The 24298-nt window shown below is 35.2% G+C and overlaps 1 protein-coding gene across 3 annotated transcripts in view; it reads right to left on the reverse strand.

Annotated features, from left to right (window-relative positions):
• VCAN (versican) overlaps nucleotides 1–24298 on the reverse strand; it is a 133126-nt gene that overhangs the window by 39583 nt on the left and 69245 nt on the right. For 2 of the 3 annotated variants that reach the window (XM_074204537.1, XM_074204538.1), the window contains 3 exons: nucleotides 8129–13414; nucleotides 4651–4764; nucleotides 3757–3870 (listed from right to left, as the gene is read on the reverse strand). In XM_074204537.1, the coding sequence (XP_074060638.1) occupies nucleotides 3757–3870; nucleotides 4651–4764; nucleotides 8129–13414 (5514 nt within the window). The remainder of the gene's footprint in view (nucleotides 1–3756; nucleotides 3871–4650; nucleotides 4765–8128; nucleotides 13415–24298) is intronic. The other variant, XM_074204539.1, reaches the window with a different exon arrangement.

Consider the following 24298-nt stretch of genomic DNA (forward strand, 5'->3'; position numbering starts at 1 on the left):
TCCTCAACTAATGTCATCTTTCTCCAATTCTTTCTCCCAAGAGGAAGATCCTGTATCAGCCATGATTATATTTACGGTTTATTTTTTGAACAGTGCATGCCATGCAATGAAATAAAACAAGACCCAGACTCATCCCAGAAGGACATGCTCTGTTGTTGGGCTGCCCTTTAACTGTGTTAAAGTCAGGGCTGATGCTGAGAAAGAAAGAATGGTGCCAGATAACTTTGTCTGAATCTCTAATACATTTTCATTTTGTCTGGAATGGAAATTTGGCAGACCATGCTTTTCTCAGGTCCCAAAGCACTCCGTGACTTTACATGGAGGAAATTTAATTCCAAAGCCAAGTGTACAAAGAATGCAATCTGTTTTTGATTGATGAATGAAAACATGTTACCATTAACCACCTAACATGCACTCTCAGGTTGGTCATAAAATGCAAATAGTGTATCAGGTGCTGAAGTCATTATGAGCTTAGAATTTTCTGGAAGAAAATAGGCATTTCTTCTGTTTGTAAAATGTCATCGTGCATTCTGATTATCTTATATGCTTCAACCTAAGCCACACTAGTGAAATGATGAATTATGATAACATTTGTGGCAGGTTATTCCTCAGAAATTTTAATTAAAAAACAATCTATCTTTTAGCATTCCTTGTGAAAACAAAACAAAAATATCCAATAAGCCCTACTCTCCCAAGTATCCAAACCATATCCTGAACTTAAGGTAATTTTTACTTAAAATAATGGAAACTGTAGCTATAATACTATATTATTAGCTGGTGTTCTTTCAGCATCTCATTGTAGCTGTCTCAGTGCCTGTCTGTCAGGTAAAGAGTTATGAACAAGGCAGATGTGTTCATGAGGGTCTGAAAATGCATCACTTGAGCTCCTTAATATATTAGTTGCTTCATTTCACAGTGTAGTCTAATTGGTGAGGGGACAGAGAAAGATAAATTTTGTAAGCTGCTTTTAGGGAGTTAGGTGGTACATTAGATATGGATGTTAGATCTTCAGTCCAGAAGTGCCAAGTTCAAACCCTGTACTATATATGACTGAACAAATTACTTGCCCTTTCTCATCCTTGATTTCTTCTTTTATAAAATGGAGATAATACTAGAAACCCATAGAGTTGTTTTATCAAATGAGATAACCCTTTACAAAATTTAAGTACAATAGAAATGCTAGGTATTTATTATTATTATTTTAGTTACTATGCAGTCTTCATATAATCAGTCCATCAGTGATCTTAATTACACATTTACTATGTGAAGAACATTGTGCAATTTAAGGATTTGTTTTGTTTTATTTTCAAAAGTGAATCTAGATTTAGTAAGTCATTCTTCTAAGCAGCTGAAGATGAACCATAACTTAGCAATGTTAGAGCAGGGAAATAAATGAGGCTAAGAGCTGGGCCAGGAACAGGTGTCCACAGAAAATAGGCCCCAAGGGGAATGGCTATCATTTCATCTCTACCAGCTAGATGAAAGCAAATAGAGGTCCACATAAGGTCTTAGGGAAAGAACAAAGGAAATCCAGGCTAGTAAGAATATGAGGAAACCAAGTTCACAGAATGAGATAAATAGGATAAGGAAATGAGAAGACCTAATGTGTAACTGAAGCTTATGGTTTCCAGAGAGAAGAAGGTCCCTATATTCAGAGGACAACTTCATGAAGGTCAAGAAAGTCATTTTATCATTCAGATTTGTTTCAGATGACTCACTCGGAGAGAGAGGACATGCCCAAAATTAGATAAAGAAAATTTCCAGGGCTAGAACATCAAGATCCACAGGAGAGAGGATGACCACAAGATTAGGGACTGGATAAAAAACTGAAGAGTAAATATCATGAGAAAATAATTATAGTCAATGGAAGAAATCAGAAGAAAATCATTAAAGACAGGTCTTTCTCATGTAGGTAAAAACATTAAAATCAGCAACAAAAACAGAACTTCTGAATGCCCTTGACCAGAGAGTTGGAGGTGAAGCACCCTGCTGTAAAGAAAGTATTATAACAGCCCTGTCAATTGAAATCTACCAAGTCAATAAAATACAATAAAATAAAACAAAATATTTGGCACTATTTTCCAGAATGGAAAGGAAACATTCAACCCAGAGGGAAGTGGATTGGATTATTGACTAATATCCATCACATGGTACCACAGTAAACAAAGAAACTGAGGTACCCAGATGACCTGTGATTTCATTATTGAAAAGACTATGTGACTCTTTGATAAAAAACTGCTGGGATAATTGGAAGTTAGTCTGGAAGAAACTTAGATTAGAACAACACCTAACACCCTTTACCAAGATAAGATCCAAATAGTTACAGGATTTAGACATAAAAAACAATGCTATAAGCAAATTGAAATATCAAGGACTAGTTTACCTGTCAGATCTATGGAAAGGGGAGCAGTTTATGACTAAGGAAGAGTTGGAGAACATCACCAAAAACCAATTAGATGATTTTGATTACATTAAATTAAAAAGCTTTTGCATAGATAAAAACCACTGTAACCAAGATCAAAAGAAATGTAGTAAATTGGGAAACAATCTTTACAACTAATGATTCTGACAAAGGACTCATTTCTAAAATATACAGAGAACTGAATCATATTTTTAAAACAAAAAACCATTCCCCAATTGACAAATGGTCAAAGGTTATGCAAAGGCAATTTACAGATGAGGAGATCAAGCAATCCATAGCCATATGAAAAAATGCTCTAAATCATTAATTACTAGAGAAATGCAAATTAAAGTTTCTCTGAGGTACCACCTCATACCTCTCAGATTGGCCAATATGACCAGAAAGGATAATGATCATTGTTGGAAGGGTTGTGGGAAATCTGGGACACTATTACACTGTTGGTGGAACTGTGAACTCATCCAACCTTTCTGGAGAACTATTTAGAACTATGCCCAAAGGGCAACAAAAATGTGCATACCCTTTGACCCAGCAATAATACTACTGGGTCTATATCCTGAAGAGATGAGGGAAAAGGGTAAAAACATCACTTGTACAAAAATATTTATAGCAGCCCTGTTGGTGGTGGCAAAGAATTGGAAATCAAGTAAATGTCCTTCAATTGGGGAATGGCTTAGCAAACTGTGGTATATGTATGTCATGGAACACTATTGTTCTATTAGAAACCAGGAGGAATGGAAATTCAGGGAAGCTTGGAGGGATTTGCATGAACTGATGCTGAGTGAGATGAGCAGAACCAGAAAAACACTGTATACTCTAACAGCAACATGGGGGTGATGTTCAACCTTGATTGACTTGCTCGTTCCATGAGTGCAACAATCGGGATCAATTTTGGTCTGTCTGCAAAGGAGAATGCCATCTGTATCCAGATAAGGAGATGTGGAGTTTGAACAAAGTTCAAGGACTATTCCCTTTAATTTAGAAAAAAACAGATATCTTATTATCTGATCTTGTTACCTCTTAGACTTCTTGTCTCTTCTTTAAGGATATGATTTCTCTCTCATCACACCCAATTTGGATCAATGTACAACATGGAAAGAAACTAAAGACTGACAGATTGCTTTCCATGGGGCGGGGGAGGGAAGTAAGATTGGGGGGGGGAAATTGTAAAACTCAAATAATATCTTTAATAAAAATAAATTTTTTAAAAAAAAGAAAAGACTGTGAAATAAGGATAATATTGCCAAAAATACTCATTTTCCTTTAATAATCAGAAGAAACCTTTAAAACGTAATCATGAAAATGATCATTGTTAAAAATAATATAGTAGGACTTACCTTGTTCACAAAGAGCACCAACATAGCTTGGAAGGCAGAGACAAGTGAATGTATTAAAACCATCAACGCAGGTGGCTCCATTTCTGCAGGGATTGGACTGGCATTCATCAAAATCTACAGGAAGATCACAAAAACCCTCAAGAACACATTTACAAAATGGAGCACTGGGCAGGGGAGTTGGCAAAATTCATTTCTATTTAGTTAGAAAGGATATCATTAAACACCAGAGGATAGAATTGACTTCTTCATTGGTGAATCATCTGAGCTCTAATTGACCTGTAATCTAGCTTTTAAATAAGAATCAATCACCCTACAAATCCTGTATTGTAGGGAGCACATAAACTGCCAGAGAATCTCTTTGCCTAGCAAGCAACAAAGGCATCTTTTCTGAAAGTTACCTAAGGAAAATTATCTAATCTCCATGTGCTATGTAAGGAGATTATACATATACATAAATATATATGTGTATGTTGGTATGTATTCTCACAAAAGAGCTGAGCCTCTTCCCTCTTCCTTTACAAGTATGGAACATTTGATCCCAATCAAAGTAACTTTTGAATATGGTATTTTGAGGAAAATAAATATTACTCATGATTTACTAATACATAAATGAACTGGAAAATACATTTATATGTGTAAAATGCATGTAATATTTTATTTAATCAATACCATGGTTGAATATTCATTAGCAAAGTGAAATATTGGAATAATTGTACTATAATTCAAACAAAACAGTTGTTTCACCTGTAATTATGACTTAACTTCTGCACTTTGCTTTGTTAGTATCAATATTACCTCTATTTATTAGGATCTCTCTGATTCTCAGAAACCTTCATACTAAATGGTAACTTGTATCTGGCTTTAAGAAAACACTTTGAGTCAATGGCATCTTACCAAATTCACATTGGTCTCCACTGTATCCTGGTACACAGGTGCATATGTAAGTAGTATCTCTGGTATAACAAGTACCTCCATTAAGGCAAGGGTTAGTTTTGCAGAGATCACGCCCTATGATGTTTGGGGAAGAAGATAAATAATTAGTATCATCCTTAATATATTTACATTTTTTAGCATTCAAATATCATGATATTCCTAAAATAACAAAAATTTTGTGGTAGCAATTAGGAGATACTGCACAAGTAATGTTACTTTCTGGAGTGTTTTTTTTGCAATTTTATTTATTATAAATTATAATAAATGTTCTGAATAATTTTTCACTATTATTTTTAAATTAAATTTTGCACTATTTCTGACAACTGAAGTAGTCTATGGCAGATTTAGTTGGCATGATATGGCAATTGATTTTAGTCAAAAACAATTAAACATGTGCACAGTGAATGGAAATGTATTCTTTTAAACAGGGTTAGTTCATGTGGAATGGCTGGATACACAGAACATGCATTCTTTTTAGCAGATTGGCTTGTTACCATCATTTGAATTATTATTGCCTTTTACCACTTATTGCCCAGAAACTGTATTTCTTCGAAAGTGTGCACTGAAGTCTCTTCTGCTACATTAATATGCTTTTCCCAAAACACGTTCCAAATGTATTCCTTTAAACTATACTTGAAGAAAAGCAACACATGAATTAAACTCTAATTCAGGAGATTAAACCAAAATTCAAAAACCTCCCCTAAAAAATGAAAAGTCAACTTTTCAACTTTTAAATACAGTACCTTCCTCACTTAAAAACAAAACAAAACATGATTGACATGTTGCCCAAAATTCAACTTTTATCATATAAATAAAATGCAAAACCAAACATGTACTTATGAAGAGTCATCTTTTCTATAGACCATCAGCTTTTACTATATTTTCACAAGACATTTTGTTTAGTTAAAATAATTGGGCAAATAATTTATTTTCATAACTTGGATTTTTTTTATTAGCGTGTACTTGCATGTATTTCACCACAGTTGTTTAAGTTCAAAATGTTTACATGTCTAGATGGGAGATACAATACTTGCTGAAAATATTTAAATAATAAGTTAATAAATATGAAATACAAATGTAATCTAAGGATTTCTCAATTTGAAAATATTGGAGTAATTACACCTGAAAAGAAAAGGTTAAAATATTTGTAAAACTGTAAAGAAAGGGATATGTTAGGATTGAAAAAAAAAATCACAGTAGATGACATTAAGCCCTATCTAAAAAGGGAAATTAGTTAAAAACTAAACTCAAACTTTCTGAGTGTTAATTACATTCAGAAACCTAGGGGAAAACTTTTAGAGACATTGCATTAACTGGGGATTGTTAGGTTTATTGAGATGTATGTTTGAACTCCTAAATTACCCTAATTTTACTGAGTTTCTTTGTCTCACATCCCTAAAACTATTTTAAATATTATTTAGATCTTGTCTATTCCATTTAACTTTGCAGTTCTGCAGATTGCAAGAGGGAAACCAGGGCCATAAAGGCCATGTTCACAGTTTGAGTCTGGGTAATGGAATGTGCAGACTAGGGTTTGGCAGGGATGAGTACCTTTCTTTGAAAGTGAAGCAGATGAGACTCAAGTCAAGAACAAATGTTTATCATAAAAAAGTTCATAGAAAAAGAAAAATTCATATTAACCTACAGTCTATTTTACATGAGCTCAGCTAGCCAATTCAGATCTAAGAAAAAATTAGGTCTATTAAAAAACTCATTAAATCAAGGTGGTAAATTGATTTGGTGGCATCTAGACTTCATCTCTAATTCTTCATGAAAGTTGTGAAATAAATAATATAATCTATTTGGAAAGTAAAAAATACTTTTTCAACACATGAAGCATAATCACTTATAAAACTCAGCACCTGTTGTTTATAACAATTTTTTCTTCTAAATTTCTAGTCAAATATAAGGGAATCACTACTAATCAATTGAAGTATTTGGTGGTACATTATTAGACATAACCAAAAGACAATAAAATGAACCATTCAACTACCTTTGATCTAATTTATTTGCAGATTGTTATAGGCAGTTTTTAGGCTTCTGTTTTTGCTCTTGCATCTATGATTCCCACTGAGGAAACTTCCTCTCTCAATGCAAATAGCAACTGTTCTAAAATGTACAGGTTTGGCAAGCTCCCCTGGGCATACAGGAGTGTGATTTATCCAAAGTCGCACAGCCAGCATGTCTTAGAGGTTGAACTTGAAAACAACTCTTCCTGACTCCAAAACCAATTCTCTATTTGTTATGCCACACTGCCTATAGAAGAGTTTTGATTTAAAAATAAAAAAAAAAAGTTTCCATCTGACTGAAGCAAATAAATCTTATTCTCAAGGTCAAACTCAAAATGCAGTATTATTTATTAGAACAATAAAAATAATAAAAAGACAATATAATTCTACTAAAAATCATGAAATAAGTTAATTTGACTAGAGCAGTCAGTCTAATATTCATTTAAAAGGGACACTATTACAGGTGCTACTGTACAAGAATATTAAATTGTTCTAGTGTGTCAATTACAACTGGAGATAAAAATTGTTATTTAAATAACTACTTTCTCTAATAAGTATTGTAAACATAGATGCATATATACAGACATAGATAGATATACATATACTCAAAATGTAAGTCACCTGATTATGTGAGTAGTTTTTTTTTTTTTTGCTGTAGTGAACTATTTGCTATGTCTACCACTTATGCAAAACTAAATCTGACACTATGAACACCACATCGTCTATTGTTTAATAAGTGTTAAAACTTTTTTAAAAATACATTAATGACTATTGCTTATTGTTTTGATGATTTTTTAAATAACATGTATCTGAGGAAAAACACAACCCAGAAAATTTTAACAAAAAACTTCAATATCTATAGTGGCTATTAGGCAGAACCCATAAAAAGTCTGAATCTGTAATGTAGAAATTGTGAATGATTTCTCATGGTAGCTAGGTAGCTATTGTGCAAAATATAATTTTGTTCAAGATCTGATGGTGCCACAGTAGAATCTATAATAGAAAATAAAATCACAGGAAAGATTTCTCTACTTTCAAAATGAATGTGTGATTACAATATAGAAAATAAAGGGGTTTTTATTTACTGGAGACTGAAAATCAGTAAAATTTCATGAATTACTGTTATAATGGAATCCTCCTCTATATTTTATAAAGTCTTTTATCATTATTGCCCAAATGTAGGTGATATCATTTACTGTTACTAAATTTCATGTATGAGTCATGACCTGGACTAGTATAAGAAATATATACTCTTCAACTTTAAAACCACAATATTTCAATATTATGAAGGAAAAATATATGTATATACATAAATATAGAGACATATTTATATATGTATAGTATATGTACATATATACATACATATGTTATTGGATCAAAATGTATGTTCCTAGTTTTTTGGAACAAGTCTACAAGTGTTGTGTTCTTACCTGATAAATATACAGCCGTGCCTTCTACTGAATCTTCATTAGTGCCAATCAGGAAATCAGTTCCATTTGAAGTTTCCGGAAGAAGAAATGATGAAGTTATATGCTCGGTATTTAATTCCTCAGAGCTTATCATTGCCTGATCATCAGTATCAGGAGTTCTCACAGGTATCTGGTTGTTTGCTATTCCATTGTGACCTGATTGTGTTTCAGTGTTTATTTCTATCAATGCTAAGGGTGTAGTTGGGTTTTCAGTGGTCTGCAGGTCAGATTGAAATAGTACATCTTCTACAGCACCATGATTGCTAGAAGTGGGAATAGAAGGCAACCCCTGCAAAGTATCACCTTTAGCTTCTAGAGATATGCTATCTTCTGATAGATTAAACCCTGGAGGTGCTTTAGTTGTTTCTCCAGAAAATGTCAGATCAGTGAAGATTTGAGAATGTTGGGGAGCCTTAGTTTCTTCCTCAGTAATTAAAACCTCTGTGGCAGATGTTTCTGTCTCCTCTATCGCTAACCTAGAACCAGGGGAAGCCAAGAATGGAAAATCAGTTCTGTAAGATGATACTTCAACTGGTGGCTTGAAAGTTGCTTCAGTATTTGAATTAACTTTTTTAAAAGTTTGTTCAAGTGAAATTTGGTAAGTGTTGGAATCTGTAATTGAGGCAGAACTTGGGACTGTTACTTTAGGGTATTCAGATGCACTGTTAAGTAAATGGACAGTTGCTCCAGATGAAGGAGTTTGAGAATACAATTCTGCAGATGCTGAATCTGATGTTTCAATATACTCTGTGGGATTTGATCTTTCAGTCAGCTCAGGAGTTTCAGTCAAACTCTGAGCAATAAATTTGATGGTAGCAATATTCATGTCCACTGTGTCATTGATCAATTCCTCTTCTACTCCAGAGGATAACTCTGGCTTGAAAGAAGGACTTATGAATTTCATCCCATCATCCTCAGACTGTGTCCCTTCCAAATAACTCAAAGTGGAAATTTCTTCACTTTGATCTGCAACTGGCTGTCCATCTGACAATGTGCTTGATTCAAAGAGATCATCCTGGATACTCTCAGTGGAAACATATTTTGCTTCCAATTTTTGTTCTTTTGTGTCTTGATTGATTGTGGGAGACATACTAGGAATGGCCAAGGATGATGCTGTGGGGAGTAAAACACCTAATTCAGCTGCCATGCTAGGAATGGGGATTCCAGTTGTAAATTGTACACTATTCTTTGATATGTAGTCCTGATTTAATCTGATTCCATCCTCAGAAGCTGCTGATTCATTACTTATTGCCTGAGTGGGGCCAGTCCAAAGATTATCACCAGATCCCTCTGTTTTTCCTTCAGTGAAAGGAAGATTTAATGCTGCATCTTCTTTCTCTTCAACTTGCATACTTTCTTCATTACTGCCATATGGGACTGATTGTAGCTCTGGATCTGTCTCTGTTTGCACTCTTAATATGTCTTCATATACTGTTTTTGTGTGATCTATGTCTATGATAGTGTTTTTATCAGTTGTAATTTCAGGTAGTATTTCAAAAGCTGTGCTCTTGGTAGTGGGCAATATTAAATCACTGTCTTCTTTGTCGAGATCAAAAATAATGTTTTCTGTAAATTTTCTTGTTTCAGGTGTCCAAGTGATGTCTTCAGACTCCTTGGAACCATCTGGGGAGTAACTTGTAGAACTCTCAATTGTTATTGGATTAGTCTGGGTGCCAGGTAAGTCTTGGGAACTTTTATTTTGTTCTAGAAAAGTTGGTAACACCTTTGTTGGCAATTCATTTGTATCCAAAGTTTCTATACTTGGAAACGCAGAAGATTTTCCCTGATAGCTATTTGGAACTACTGTGGTAAATGCTACTGCTGTCTGAGCAATTCTGCTAGCATGAACTGAGTCTGTCCCATCTAACCACCCAGATCCTTCCCCAGAATTTTCATAAGACTGATCAGGAATTTGAGGTGCTGAAGATACAAATGCTTCAGCAGTTTCAAGACCTGAAGGTTTAGTGAAAAGTATAGTAGAAGAAGTTACTCCTCTAGTTTCTGACTGGGAAGAGTTTTCTTGAGATAATTTTTCAATGACAGCTTGATGTTTACTGGTCTGAGCTTCTTCTACCCCATTAAAAGTTTGGTTTTCAGGATCTTCTATTTTTAAGCTATGAGTTATATAGGACAAAGTAGATTCTTCATCATCATTGTCCCGAGAACTTTCAAATAATAATGCTACTGTGTGACTTGTTTCTGATGCACTATTTGTTTGAGAATCATGGTGTCTAACTTCTTCATGTGTTCTGTTGAACTCTTTTCCATGCTCTTCACTTTTTTCAGGTTTTAAACTTGATTCTAGACTTTCAGGCTGATGTGTGTCAGGAATTAAAATACTGGTATTTTCTTCTGTTCCGATGAAACTGGATGGAACTGTAGAATGACTAGGAGATATTTCATCCCCTGACCCCGCTCCAGAAAATATTGCCTCAGGTTGAAATTCTTGAACAGGTGGCCTTATACCTTCAGAACCATTGTTTCCTATAAGATCATTTTCAGCAAGGAAAATTCTTTGTTTTGTATTTTCTTCCTCTTTGTTTGCTGGCTCTGTATCTTTGTTTTCAGATACATGGGATTCAGTCACTGAGATACCATCAGAGGAAGAGGGTGATTCTTTGGTGGTCATTAAATGAGGAATAAAGATACCCAAACCCTTTTCTTCCAAATCTGGAATGATTGTACTAACAAAGGAAATGTCTCCTTCTGCGGGACTTAGTTCTTTGCTTTCAATAAAAGTCTCCTTTGTTGTTAAAATGGAATAGTCTGTGGTTTTTGGTTCACTTTCAGCAAATATTTCTGTGGCAGAAATTACTCCTGTTGTAACAGTGCTTTTTTCTGATTCAAAAGGTTTTTGTTCTGCCATCTTTTCTTCGATGGATCCTTTACTTTCAGTTCCTAATCCAGTGCTGTTGACTTCATGCCCAACACTTATTGCTAAATTGGCAGACAGCACAGTGAGAGAATCAGTCATAGAAACTGTACTGTTAATCTCTTCTTCAACTTTACCTACCGGTACTTCAGTACCTTCAGGGACTAACTGCAGTGAAGGAATGTGTCTTGCTTCAGATGGTGTGATAAAGTCCACATCTCCAGAACCTGAATAAACAAATGGTAAATCGGTACTGAATGTTTTTTCTGTGGTACTTGAAGGTATGTGATCTATGGAACTGTCCATTTTAATTGGTTCTTCTCCTGAACCCTCAGTCCCAAATGGGAATTTTTCTGGAAGGTGGACCGGAAAACTAACCATTGTACTCTGGGGCCCTTCAGAATCCATTCCTGATTGTGGTCTAGCTAAAGTAGTTGTTTTAAAAGGTAATATTATTCCCGGCTCCATTAATGTTTTTTCCCCAGAACCTTCTACCACTGCTGTTTCCACTTCAGTTATGAGATGAGCTACTGTTGAATAGTTTCTGAGTTGAGGAGTCACAGCTTCTCTTAAAGGAAATTCTGTGGCGATGTCACTTACTCCTGCATCATAATTTGGCTCTTGTGGTTTCTCTGTGCTTAAATTTCCCCTGGTCATTTGACTTACAATCTCAACATCTGATTCATCTGTGACAGAATTCAGAACTGAACCTGCTGTCTCCAAAGGCACAGTATGTGCTACATAGGATGGTAGAGTGACAGTTATTTGTTTTGCTTCAAATTCAGTTTGTACTTCATTACCATTAGTCACTTTCAAAATGACCGAAGCTAAAGGTTTAGCTGTAGGTTCCATGGCAGAACCAAATTCTCCTGAGCCTTCTTCAAGAATAAAAGATTCAGAGCTAACTCCCATGGACTCAGTAGGACTTCCTGGAATTTTGTATTGAATGGTGCTGCTCTTCTCTGTATATTCTTCCTCAGACTTCTTTGAGAACAGGGGTTTTGTGGGGATAGGATCAGATTTAGTGATGTCCCTCTCAGACTGTGTGGATCTGTTTTCAATGGTGGTGGAATCAAGATTGGTAGACTTGGAGTCATCAATATTCCTTGATTCAGAAGTGAAAACTAACCACTCCACTGTGGGCTGTGTAGATGGCACTCTCATAGATGTACCCAATACAATTGTGGTCCCTCTTTCCTCATCTAGATTCTTTTCATCACCAGATGTGTTTATGCTGTTTGTTGATGATGGTAATGTTGATTTGGGAAGTTCAGTTTGAGTTTCAGATTTGGTAGTCAGTATTTCTACAGAACTTTCTTCCCAAACTGGATAATTATCACTTGTAGAAACACCAAAAATACTTTCTGTGGGGATGACCTTGCTGGCATCTAAGGTAACACTTTTTAATGGTATCTCAACTGTGGGTGTATGATGTAATAGGCCAGCTACCACTGTGGAATTTTTATTACTATCTTCTTCTACAAATCCAGAACCTTCTGAATTTCCTAAAAACTCATCAATGGGTCTAGGAGTTGTTTCTTCCCAGCTTCCTACCATGGAGATTGTGTCAACCTGCTGATTTCCTGAAGGAACAGACAATCTCTCTTCTAGTGAGATGTGTACAGATACTGAATCAGGAGCAGTCACTGGAGCAAATGTGACCATAGAATCATGCCCAACTACTTCTTTAAAAGTCACTTCTGTAGTCCTTGAAAAGTCTGCTCCCTGCATTTCCTGATTAACAAGAACATCTCCTGAAGACTCCTCAGGAAATGAAGGTGTTGTTTCATTGTTTTCATCTGAGTGCTTGAGAAGTTCAGGGCCATTCTGTATCACTTGCTCAGTCACTTCAAATGATTCTCTCCTATTTAAGGCAGTTGCTGCATTCTGTTGGTCTATGGGGAAAATATCTGCCTCACCACCTGAAAAAGGTTCTGTTGTTTCAGGATATATGTCTGGCTTCCATGTAATTTCAAAAGACTTGATGCTTTCTTTGGATTCATTTGGTTGCAACATGGTAGAAGATTCGATTTCAGATAACCCCAAAGGGTCGGTTTCACTGCTGTGAGAAAAATCTGGAGAAGGTGCAACACTTTCAAACTGTCCCCTTCTGGCTTCGGCAGTTTCTGGGTCTTTGGGAAGAGTAGTGACAAGATGTTTTCCATTTATATATTGGACAGATGGTGTCGTTGTCACTTCAGTAGAATTTTCACAGTCATCATCTTCTTCATCTACAAAATATGGTTCTAATTCAATGAAGTCAGGTAAAAGTGTAAGAAAGTCAGCCTGATCTTCAGATTCTTCACTGCAAGGTTCATCTTCTTTTGAGTTTGAATCTAATGGTGGATCAATTATACTCAAATCACTCATTCGACCTGAAAAAAACAAAGAGTTTTTCACAATACTTACATAGAAGAGATGGCAGTGCACTACAGTGAATATGGCTAGCATTGATCACAAGAAAAGAAAAGAAAGAATTAAAAATCAAATAATTTCAGAACAGGTCTAGTTACCATTGAACATATGTTGGTCTTGGTCTTCAATAGTTTTCCCTTTTTCATGAGTCAGAAGGAAAAACAAGTGCAGTTCTAGTATGATAATAATAGCTTCTAGATCATGGCAACTATTAATAGACAACATTTTTCAGTGGACCAATCTATGTTTCACTAGAATAATTCCTTTAAAAATGAAATTTGAAGTCAAGTATAATATAACCTAAACCAAAAAACATACAACAATCAACTCAACCTTCTTTTGTCAGAAAAAAAATCACAGGGAAGACAATTATCTAGAGCTAAATCCTCTCATTCCCATTAAAATATGGCAACACCAGGAGCACACACATAGAAAGAAAATATTCTTCATAAGCAGATAACTAACTCTAAGAAAACTAAACATCCCACAATCAGAAATCAGCATAGAGAAATTTGGAAACCAACAACTTCTGCCAGTGAATTCAGGAAGCAATGGGTACACATCTGACAGAGCTCTTATGCATGCACCATTACTTATGAACCAAAAGCATACCACCTTGTTCAGGAGCATCCCAGTACTGAGAGAGGGGGTATGAGAATCTCTTCATGTAATTATAACATACTCTACCTTCTGAGGGACAGAGTGAAGCTGAGTCAAGATCAAAATTGTAGTTCTTATCATGATGTTCACTGAGTTCAAATTATTATCAAATAGTTTTCACAAAACTCAGAAATTATAATCAAATGATTCTGGAAGCATATCTCAAATAGTAAATGTTATCCAAAGATTTCTGAGATTATTAAAGTATATGATATTGAACACCCCTTCACTTCTTAGAGCTTTTATTCTTCTCTCTCTACTGCCCCAGAGAACAGTCACCCTTTTCCTTTCAGGCTGAAGTCACCCTTCTAGTTATACTGTAGTAAAAGAAGGGCAAGTCTGTATGTATATGTGGGTGAAGAAATATTCAAAGGACTAGGAAATAAGACAGAGGCTCTTGTGGTAAAATGGCTCCAGCACTGGCTTTACTGGAAAAAACATAAATAGCATGAGATGTCTAGGGCTTTGCCCCAGGCATTAAGAGTATTGAACTTGGTGAATTTGTGGCAAATCCTTCCTATCCTTGAGAGCATAGAGAATCATGAAATTTAGAGCTAAAATGAACCCTGCAAGCTATCATGTCAACATTTACTCTACATCTAAGGAAACTGAAGTACAAAGAGTTTAACAGATTTGACCAAATAGCTAGTAAATATATGATTTGAATTTGAATCTTCCTGAAATCAAACCTGGAGTCCCATCCTCTGTCCCATGTTCCTTTATCAACCAAAGGTCCAGAAATGGTGGCAGAAGGGAAAAGACCACTAGCACTGATTGATCATCTTCCACAAGTCTGACCCTCCCACAAGACATCACCACCTCTATATTAGGTACTGGTGAAGTCAGGGTCAGACATCTCCTCTTCTTCCAGGCTATCTTTGTTAGGGACTGTTGTGTGTGGGAATACTGTAAATTATCATCACCTTGTGCCTTTGAGCATCAGAACCTTGTTTCACTAAGTGCCACAAGAGTGGGAATGGATTAGGGTCTGGGAAGGATATTTAAGCACTTGTATTCTGGAGAATAAATGGAGCACTTGGAGATCTTGATGGAGTACTTGTCTCTTTTGTCCTCCTTGTCTCCCACCCCTCCAATGCTCACCTGGGGAAGATTGAGGGAGTCCAGAACTGGGACTCTACATACCTTGACCCCAATACCCTGGTCGACACCCATCAACTTCATGGTTAAATAGGGGGTTTGAAGATGTGAACAGCAGAGGATCCCTAATCTTTAAACCCCACATGAGACATATTAGATACCTGAGTGGGAGGAAAGTATGGGGTTTACTTATTCCCAAGTGGTAAGCTTGAGCAAATCCTAGGACACATGATATCCTTACCATCCTGGTCCCAGTGGACAGTCAGAGCATTCCCTCTGCAGTGGAAGAGAGGTCTGGACTACAATTGTGGGGATTGAAGCGAGAAGACTCAGAAGAAGCATTCTCAGATCATAGATGGCTTGCATGACTAAGATCCTCTCCTACCACTGCACGTTACTAACTCTTCCTTCTTTGATTTGAACTAGTGTCTCAGGTTCTCTGTGACTCCCTGCCATGTGAAGAATTTCATTGCCTCTTGCTCCAGAAATAAAGCAGTAAATGGAACACTAGACTTGACATCAGAAAAAACTGAGTTCAAATTCTTCCTCAGACAGTTATTTTCTATGTGAAAATTATTTAAACATCAAGGAAAGTTACTTATTAACTCCCAGCCTCATTTTTCTTATCTGAAAAAAATAATAAAAAAGTAACTACAGTTATTAACTCTAAACTACTAATTCTTTTGTTGAGGTCGCCTTACCCAATTAAAACATCCAAAAATTAGAAACTAGTTGTATCTGTCAAATTCTATTCCAAGGAATCCACAATTAATCTTTCAAGATAAATCACAAAGTTTATCTTCTAGACATTTAAAGACTACTGAATAAATTTATCATTTAAAAAATAAATTAAAAACTTTGAATCCAATTAGACTTTATCAAGAATATCCAATTTATTGAAAGGAGAAACAAGGTCTTTTTGTAGATAATAAAAATAAGATTTTAAGGAAAGAATATAAAGAGAAAAACCAGCCCACTGTTATGGGAGTCAAGTTTGTACAATAACTGAGCTCCTGAAGAAAAAACTTAAACTGACAGTGAGTGACTGGTTTCTACTCAATAAATGTGACAAATCAAACAAAACGCACTGATTAAAAAACTCAGTTTTCCTATAAAGTGCCTAATAGTTACATTAGAAAAGAAACTTTTTAATTCCCATTTGGGGTACTTAGATAACTAAGAACTGGTAAATTGTTCTTGCATTTTTCACAACAACTGGTTATAGTTAAATGGTAGTTGAAAATATTTTTACATCTATATTTAACTTCAAAATAATTGGATGCTGACATCATTTTCCCTTTAATATTTGTGTGTGATAAATAGGCTAAAAAGCTTTTCCCCTTAAATATTATAAAAAGTATCTTTTATACCATATAAAATTATATTTAGCATGGATGAATTTTAAAACCACATTCTGATTGTGGTTCACAAACAAGGGGGCTAAAAATAATCATGCTGAAATATGCACATACTTTTAAAATATGAAAAGCTATTTATACAAATTACCACAGTTGATCCTCACATCAACCCTGTAAACTAGGCATCATAGTTGTTTTTACTGTTGCTTTACAAATAAGGAAACTGAGGCCCAAAGATTAAATGGCTTGACTATGATCCATCAAAGGCAAAAATCTCAACTAGGGTTTCTCCTGACTTTGGGCTCAATAATCTTTCTACTGTGGAAGCATATTTTTTTTAAGGTTTACATAGTAAATAGATAATTCCTCTTTTCCCTAAACTCCAAACAAAGATTCAATAGGCAATATGTCAATAAAAACATTTACCTCAGAAGATGACCATAGCTGATTTGAGACTAAGAAAGAAATCTTAAAAGAGAATTAGGCTTTACTTCTTAGTCAAAGAAAAGAATTATTCTTTTTTCTTTTCTTTAACCTTCCATGCAAAGCAGAATGAATAGGTAACAAAGAAAACCAGATCTTATGAATCATGCCAAAATTTCTTTTCATTAAAAAAAATTATTGATTTCTCAAGTTTTGAATTCAGAATTGGTAGACCCTCAGAGCCTATCTAATTCAAACTTGGAAAAGGATCTCCATCATGATATACCTTTCTAAATGATCAGTTTAGTCTTTGCTTGATGCCCCCAATGGTGTTGGTATGTGAGCCAGGAAAGGAAAATCTACTACACTCCTGAGCAATTCCTTACATCAAGCCCAAATTTGACTCTTGGCAAATTCTACCCTTGGCTTTCTAACTTGGTCCTCTAAAATCAAACAAAATAAGCATAATTGCTCTTCCATTAGGTAGCCCTTCCAATATTTGAAGACAGATATCATGTCTCTCTAATGTATTCTCCAAAAAAGATTTGTGCACATATACTGTGCAAACCAAATACTTATCAGTCCTTTTTGTGAATAACTCCTCTGTCTATATGAAGATATTTATACTAATGAGAAAGGACCTAACTACAAAATCAACCATCATGACTAAAATATATTTCATTCAATTGAAATCATGATGTAAAAATAAATAAACAAAATGATGATGACTATGAAATTACACATGATTATACTAGACTGTTTCATGTATTCTTTGGTCAGGTCTTCACAAGTATGTCAAAGTACAAGTCAGAGCAAATTCTTTTGAATAATTATGTCCTTCAATAGACTTTGCAAACTATATTAACCATTGCCATTTTTGCATCTTCTAACTTTAAATATAGAACTTTTGCAATGTTACCATCGGAAGATAAATAAATAATAAAGTGGATTTGTTTTCAATTCTCCTAAAATCATTTCAAAGACATATTATGATTTGTCAAGATTAGGACCAAAAGATCTATCTTTTGATTATTCACTTCAAATAATTAATTTCAGCAGGGAGATACATAATGAGATAAAATGTGATCTATATTTACTCATCTCTATTGCAGTTTTTATTCCATATTTAAAAGTGATATATCATGATCTGTTTATATGAAATTCATTTTAGGACACTTTCTGCCAGAGTAAGAAAAAACTTTAACCACAGACCCTATGGAGAAAATCAAAAGCATAATCTTTCCATTTCTCCTGTTCTAGTTTAAAAGGATGTTAGTATACTTTTAAAAGCTAAATAAAGAAGACAATACTCATTTTTCTATTCTTCAGAGGGAAAAAAAAGTAAGTCCATCCATGACTTTAACAGAATTCAGACTGGAAGGGACCTTTGAGGTCATCTAGTTCATTCCATTTATTTTAGAGATAAGGAAACTAATTCCCAAAGAGAATTGCCCAAGGTCACAACACAAAGAATTCACAAAACTGGAACTAGAACCCAGATCTTTCCAGGCCAGAGCTTTAGTACTGCACCATGCTGCATCAAACAAATATATGGGAACTTCTTCTCTGCAGTTTTATATTATCTGAGTAAATTACTTCATCAAAAACTAAATTGTCAAATGCTAGCTATTGAAGCTGTTTTCTAATGTGCTTCCATCAAAACAATGTCACGCTAAAGAAAAAGAGCTTTTGTCATGATCCCTTTTTGATGTATTTATTAATTACTCTCCAATCTCTATTTTTTTAACATAAGGTAGAATGAATAGTTATGGATGCTTCCTAACACCATATCCCTCCCCCTATACTCCACAGATTTAAATTAGTAGTTCTAACTTTAATTTAGGAAAATAGATATTCATGAGCCCTTAAATATATATTGATACCTATATCTGACATAAATATTTAATAATTGGTCTCAGAAACTTCATTCTGATATTATTTTTAAAAAGAATCTGTAATTTCCTGATTTATACAACCAAAACATCTGAACCACAGAGGGAACTTTTATAGAACCCTGGAAAAGACCTCTAATTCTCAGTTAATGAATCATAAAGAGGCATCCTTCAGTCAATGAAACCTAGCTAGTAATACCCTAATGATTATGTTTCTTCTCCTTAAGACATGCCCTATTATATGGCCCTACATAAAGAGACAGCTATAACCTTGATTGGAATAGTCATCAAAACCATCAGACTCAGCAGATTACTTTCCCCCCTCCCCAGTAACTTCTAACTCCCTACTCCACCTATTTTCTCCACCATCACTGCTCCACACACAATTTTGATTTATAATCGATCATTAGACTGTGAATTTGTTGGCAGCAGGGATCTTGCTTTTTCCTTTTTTTTTATTCCTGTCCCTCACACAGTATCTAGCATTTAGTAGGTACTTTAAAATTTCTTATTGTCTTGTCTTGCCTTATTATTAGTCATTCTACAAGATTTCATTAAGCACTTACTATGGACCGGCTACTCAAGTGAACACTGAAAAGTCTTGCCTAATACATAATCTTAGTTCAGATCACATTCATTTATTAGCATTTACAATTTCAAAATTCACAACCCTAAAATCTGTGATAATGCTACCTAAAAAGCAGTGAGAAAAATTGTTTACTCATCAGTAATGTCTAGAAAGGACATATAGAACAAAGGAACAGGTAATTAGGTAAAAGCATATTTCCTCCTCTCCTGTCTCCACACCTTTACTCATACCAACCTTCAAGACTTCTATGAATGTCACCACCCAGCTCTGACTTGTGAAGCCTCTCCTACCCTTCAAAGTTCAACTCAGCTATTCTTTCTCATCTCACCATGGAAATGAAAATATCATGTCCCTCCTTATCATTCTTAGAACATTTTTCTTGAATTGAGGCAATCAGGGTCACTCAGGTAGTTACTGTCAAATGTCTGAGGTCAGACTCAAACTCCTGTCTTCCTGACTCCAAAGCCAGTGCTATATCCACTGCAACCTAGCTGCCTCACACCCAGGGCCATCTCCAGTCATCCTGATTCATATTTGATCACTGGACCCAGATGACTCTAGAGGAGAAAGTGAGGCTAGTGACTTAGAACAGCCTCCCCCCCCCACTCGAATTCAATTCATGTGTTTGTTATGGCATCACCTCCCTGATGTCATAGTCTTCTTTGAGAAGGAAAGACAACATCATCATGCTTGAATTGATGTACATTTCACTCACTCTCCCTTGAATCAGTTGTTTTTGCTTTTGTCTTGCTCCAATCTCACCCATTAGACTATTTGCTCCTTAAGAACAGGTCCCATAGCATGTTCTCTTTGTCCACCTTGCACAGAGTAAGCATTTTAATGAATTAAATTGTACAACAGAGATTCTTAATTGGAAGCAAAAATATAACTTTGCCTACCCTTTTCTTGGGCATCTAGGAGACAGTACATAGAATTTTGAGCCAGAAGACAGAAAGACTTTTCTAGATTTTAAAACTAGGTTTGAGATCCTAGGCAAGTCACTTAAGCTTATTTGCCTCTGTTTCCTCATCTTGTCAAATTAGCTGAAAAAGGAAATGGCAGAGCACAGTACCTCTGCCAATAAAATCCCCAATAAGGTCACAAAGAATTAGACATGACTGAAAAAACTGAACAACACCCTTTTCTATTTTCAGAATCTTTGTGGAACACAGTAAATGAAACCTTTGTGTTTAAATAAATGAACTTGTCCTTGATGAGATTAATTTGACTTCCAATGTTTTGACAAAAGGGAAAAGAATCATCATGCATTGGCTTTGAACAAAATTTACTTCTCAAAAGAGGGTGTTGGGTCTGTTTCTATACTGAGGAAGTTACTATCTATGCAAAATATACTTTCTATAAGTAAAAGAACCCTATGTAGCTAACATTAGCATGCATAATCATCTCACAGAAGAAACATCAAATCCCATGAAATAAATAGCTGCCTTGTTTTTGTTCATTACATAGCTAATTCCAATCACTTAGAGTCACTCCCAGATCCTTTATCTGAGCCTTTCATGTCTCTAAAAACAAGAGAGAAGGTTCGCAACCTTGTTACAAAGCAGATCAAGGCACTGAGGTGGTCCAGTAAATAAGAGTGCTGGACCTGGAATCAAGAAGACCTCAAATTAAAACCAATTTCATATACTTCCTAGTTGTGTGACCTTGGGCAAGTCACTAAACCTCTGTTTATTTCAAATTCCTTATCTTAATGGCAACCTACCTCCCAGGTTTGGTCATGAAGCTCAGATGAGATAATAATTTTAAAACACTTTACACATAATAAACACTATGTAAATGTTAACTATTATTATTAAATCAGTAGGGGATGAGGAAGTACACTGTGCTTGTGTGGAAATCTGAATTTTACTATTTGTGTAAAAATAAAATTCACTTCTGTAGAAATTTGTTGGAGGCAGCATGATTTAATGGAAAAACTAATGTCTATAAAATTGACTTTTTTTGTTTTCACACAAAAAGTAAAATACAGATTTCTACACAAGCATAGTGGCACCTTCCTTATCCCAAGTACAGTGAGTGCCCCTCATGAGACCTATATTCAAGTCACAATTCAGATATTTCAACTAGTTTTGTGGATAATTTGCTTAATGTCTAAGTTATAGTTAAGTCTTGTTAGTAACTAAAGTCTATGGCTTTCAAATGAAAAGAACACGTTATGAATACAAATGTATATCCCACATGTCTAACCTAGGTAAAGGATTTGCTGAGGGGTTGGGGAGGGGTTTTGCATCCATTACATAGTGATTAAAAATCATGTGCAAATTTACTCTAACACTTGAAGCCTTCAAGAGCTAAGAGAGAAATCAGATTAAAGATTCTGAAATTATCAGGTTCACTGGTCCATGTATCTCCATTAGCACTATTAGTTGTGCTTCACTTAATGGCATCCCTCTGGCTCTTTATCTTTCATTGACAGCCTACTCATGTTGAGGCCAAAAATCTGACATTCTCCAAGTCATGAATTTTACATCTAGAGGGTATATAATATGTGTGTAAAAATATGTGCCTCATTGATAAACTCTCTGTTAGAGATAGGCATGCACTGGACAGGAGAAGTGGAAAATCATCTGGTTTTTTTTAATAATCTCCATCTGATGCTGTTTTTTAGAGAAGGGAAAAGTAGTTTAGATAAAGTCCTCTGGTCTAAATCTGGCTTTGATTCTTATCTTCAAGTGTGGGCTCTTCTCACTTATAGAAATGACTCAAGACTCCAAAGCCCTCATTTAGGATGAATTAAATACTTTACTGCAGATTATAATCAAGCAGTTTTAGGTTCAGGAATTTGGTGAGTATCTGAAGAACAAATAAAAAGCTGAATGAAATAGGAAGACATCCAGGTTACTTCCATTTCTATAAGATTTGTTTAGGTATCAAGAGCAAAAGGAATTAACCAAAACTAAACTAAGATCTATACTAACATTTCCCTGTTTATCTGTGCTTTAAAAATGGCCTTAAGACAATTTTATGCTTAATTAAGCATCTTAAAATGCATAAAAAATGCCCTAGGCAAAGATAAGAATGTTAACAATAAAGAACAGGTCTAAACAAAAAAAAAAATGCTCAGGGAAGTATTTTCAGTAGATAAATTAAGAAATTGTTGGGATGATCTGACCACTAAATTGTTTCACTCATAAGTTTGTGTAAGTGGGGGAAAGAGTAACTTGTAAAATGTAAACTTATTATAATTATGGCAAAGCATTTCTAAGCCCTCACAGACACAACTAACAGGATAATCTCTCAAATATTGCTTTCATCATTATCCTTCCTTGCCTAGAAATCCACAGGGGTTCCAAATGACCTTTCTGACTTAAATGCCTCAAGTCCTATCATGTGAACTAGACTAGATGACCTGTTGTATGCTTCCAACTCAGAGATTCAGTGATTAATCTGCCCAACATCCAGCCTGATTACTCAGTAAAAATGAATAAATAAAATTAAAAGTACTAGACTGGGAGTCATTAAACTTACTGTGCTAGTTTGGAAAGCCACTCTGCTCTCTAGGACTTGGTTTCTCTGTTTGCAAAATGAGATAGGATTGGGGGATATTTAAAATCCCTGTCAGCACTTTCACTTGAAATTACTTTCATCCTTATGGTTCAATTCTCCCTGACCTATAACCCCACCCCCAATTTGCTCTTTCAATTTCTATGTCTTTGTTTACAGTATTCTGCCCTAGCTGGAAAGTCCTATGGTTCCTGAATCTTTCATTTCCCTTAAAGGCTTCATCTCCTTCCAGCAACAATGGTGTCTTTGACTTTCCAAACGTTAACATTCCTAGTTACCTATATGTTTGCCTTCCCTCCCTTTGAGGCAGGCATTCATGTTTATTTTATTTTTCTTTTAATACCCACTGATCATTTTCTGGTCTATAAAGGTAAGCATATTGTTTATAAATATATATGTACACTACATTGCCATGACATTATCCATCCATCAGTATAACAGTGTATAGTTTTTGTTGCCTACAATTTCATTGGGGCAGTCAATGCCAGATGAGGAAATTACCTTTTTAAGATCAGAATAGCAGCTATGCCTCAATTTAGATTTTTAGAGTTGTCTGGGGCACTGAGAAGTGAGCTGCCACAGGTCAGAGGTATGATTTTGGCAGAGATATGGGATTTGAACCCAGGTCTTCAGGAAACTGAGGCCAGTCCTCTGTCTCCTCTACAACATTACCTCCCTGGGTTTTAGACAACATTCAGTTAATCAGTTTGCTTGTTGTTGTTGTTTTTATTTAGGCTAGGCTGAATGGTGTAAATATTATTATTATTATTAGTGAGTCTGAATAAAGTCAAAAAAAAAATCACTGCATTCTGTTAGCCAATAAGAACACATGCACGATTAGATCGGATTCTTCTAGGATTCCCTACATCCTATAGGTAGTTCAAGAATTCATGAATTGTAGAAATCATTTACTTTGACTTGGTCTACACTTACTAGAGTATTGGGCCTGGAATCAGAAATATCTAAGTTCAAATATGGCCTCAAACACTTACTAGCTAAATGACCCTGGGCAAGTCACTTAACCTTGTTTAGATCAGTTTTCTCATCTGCAATGGGATAGAAAAGGAAATACTCCAACATCTCTGCCAAGAAAACTCCAAATGGAGTTATAAAGAATTGGACACAACTGAAAACAACCAAATAACACACTTTACTTAGTAAAATGTATAACTATGCAATTATTCCGATAATTCAGGCAAAAATGTTTCCTGGTCTGGAGAATTTAGGTAAATTATTCAGTTCTCCATTTCAACTATCATACAGTCTTCCTTTGGTTCATAATTGATTTTTTAAAAATTC

This window comes from Macrotis lagotis, chromosome X, assembly GCF_037893015.1.
Source record: "Macrotis lagotis isolate mMagLag1 chromosome X, bilby.v1.9.chrom.fasta, whole genome shotgun sequence".
NCBI classification, from domain to species: Eukaryota; Metazoa; Chordata; class Mammalia; order Peramelemorphia; family Peramelidae; genus Macrotis; species Macrotis lagotis.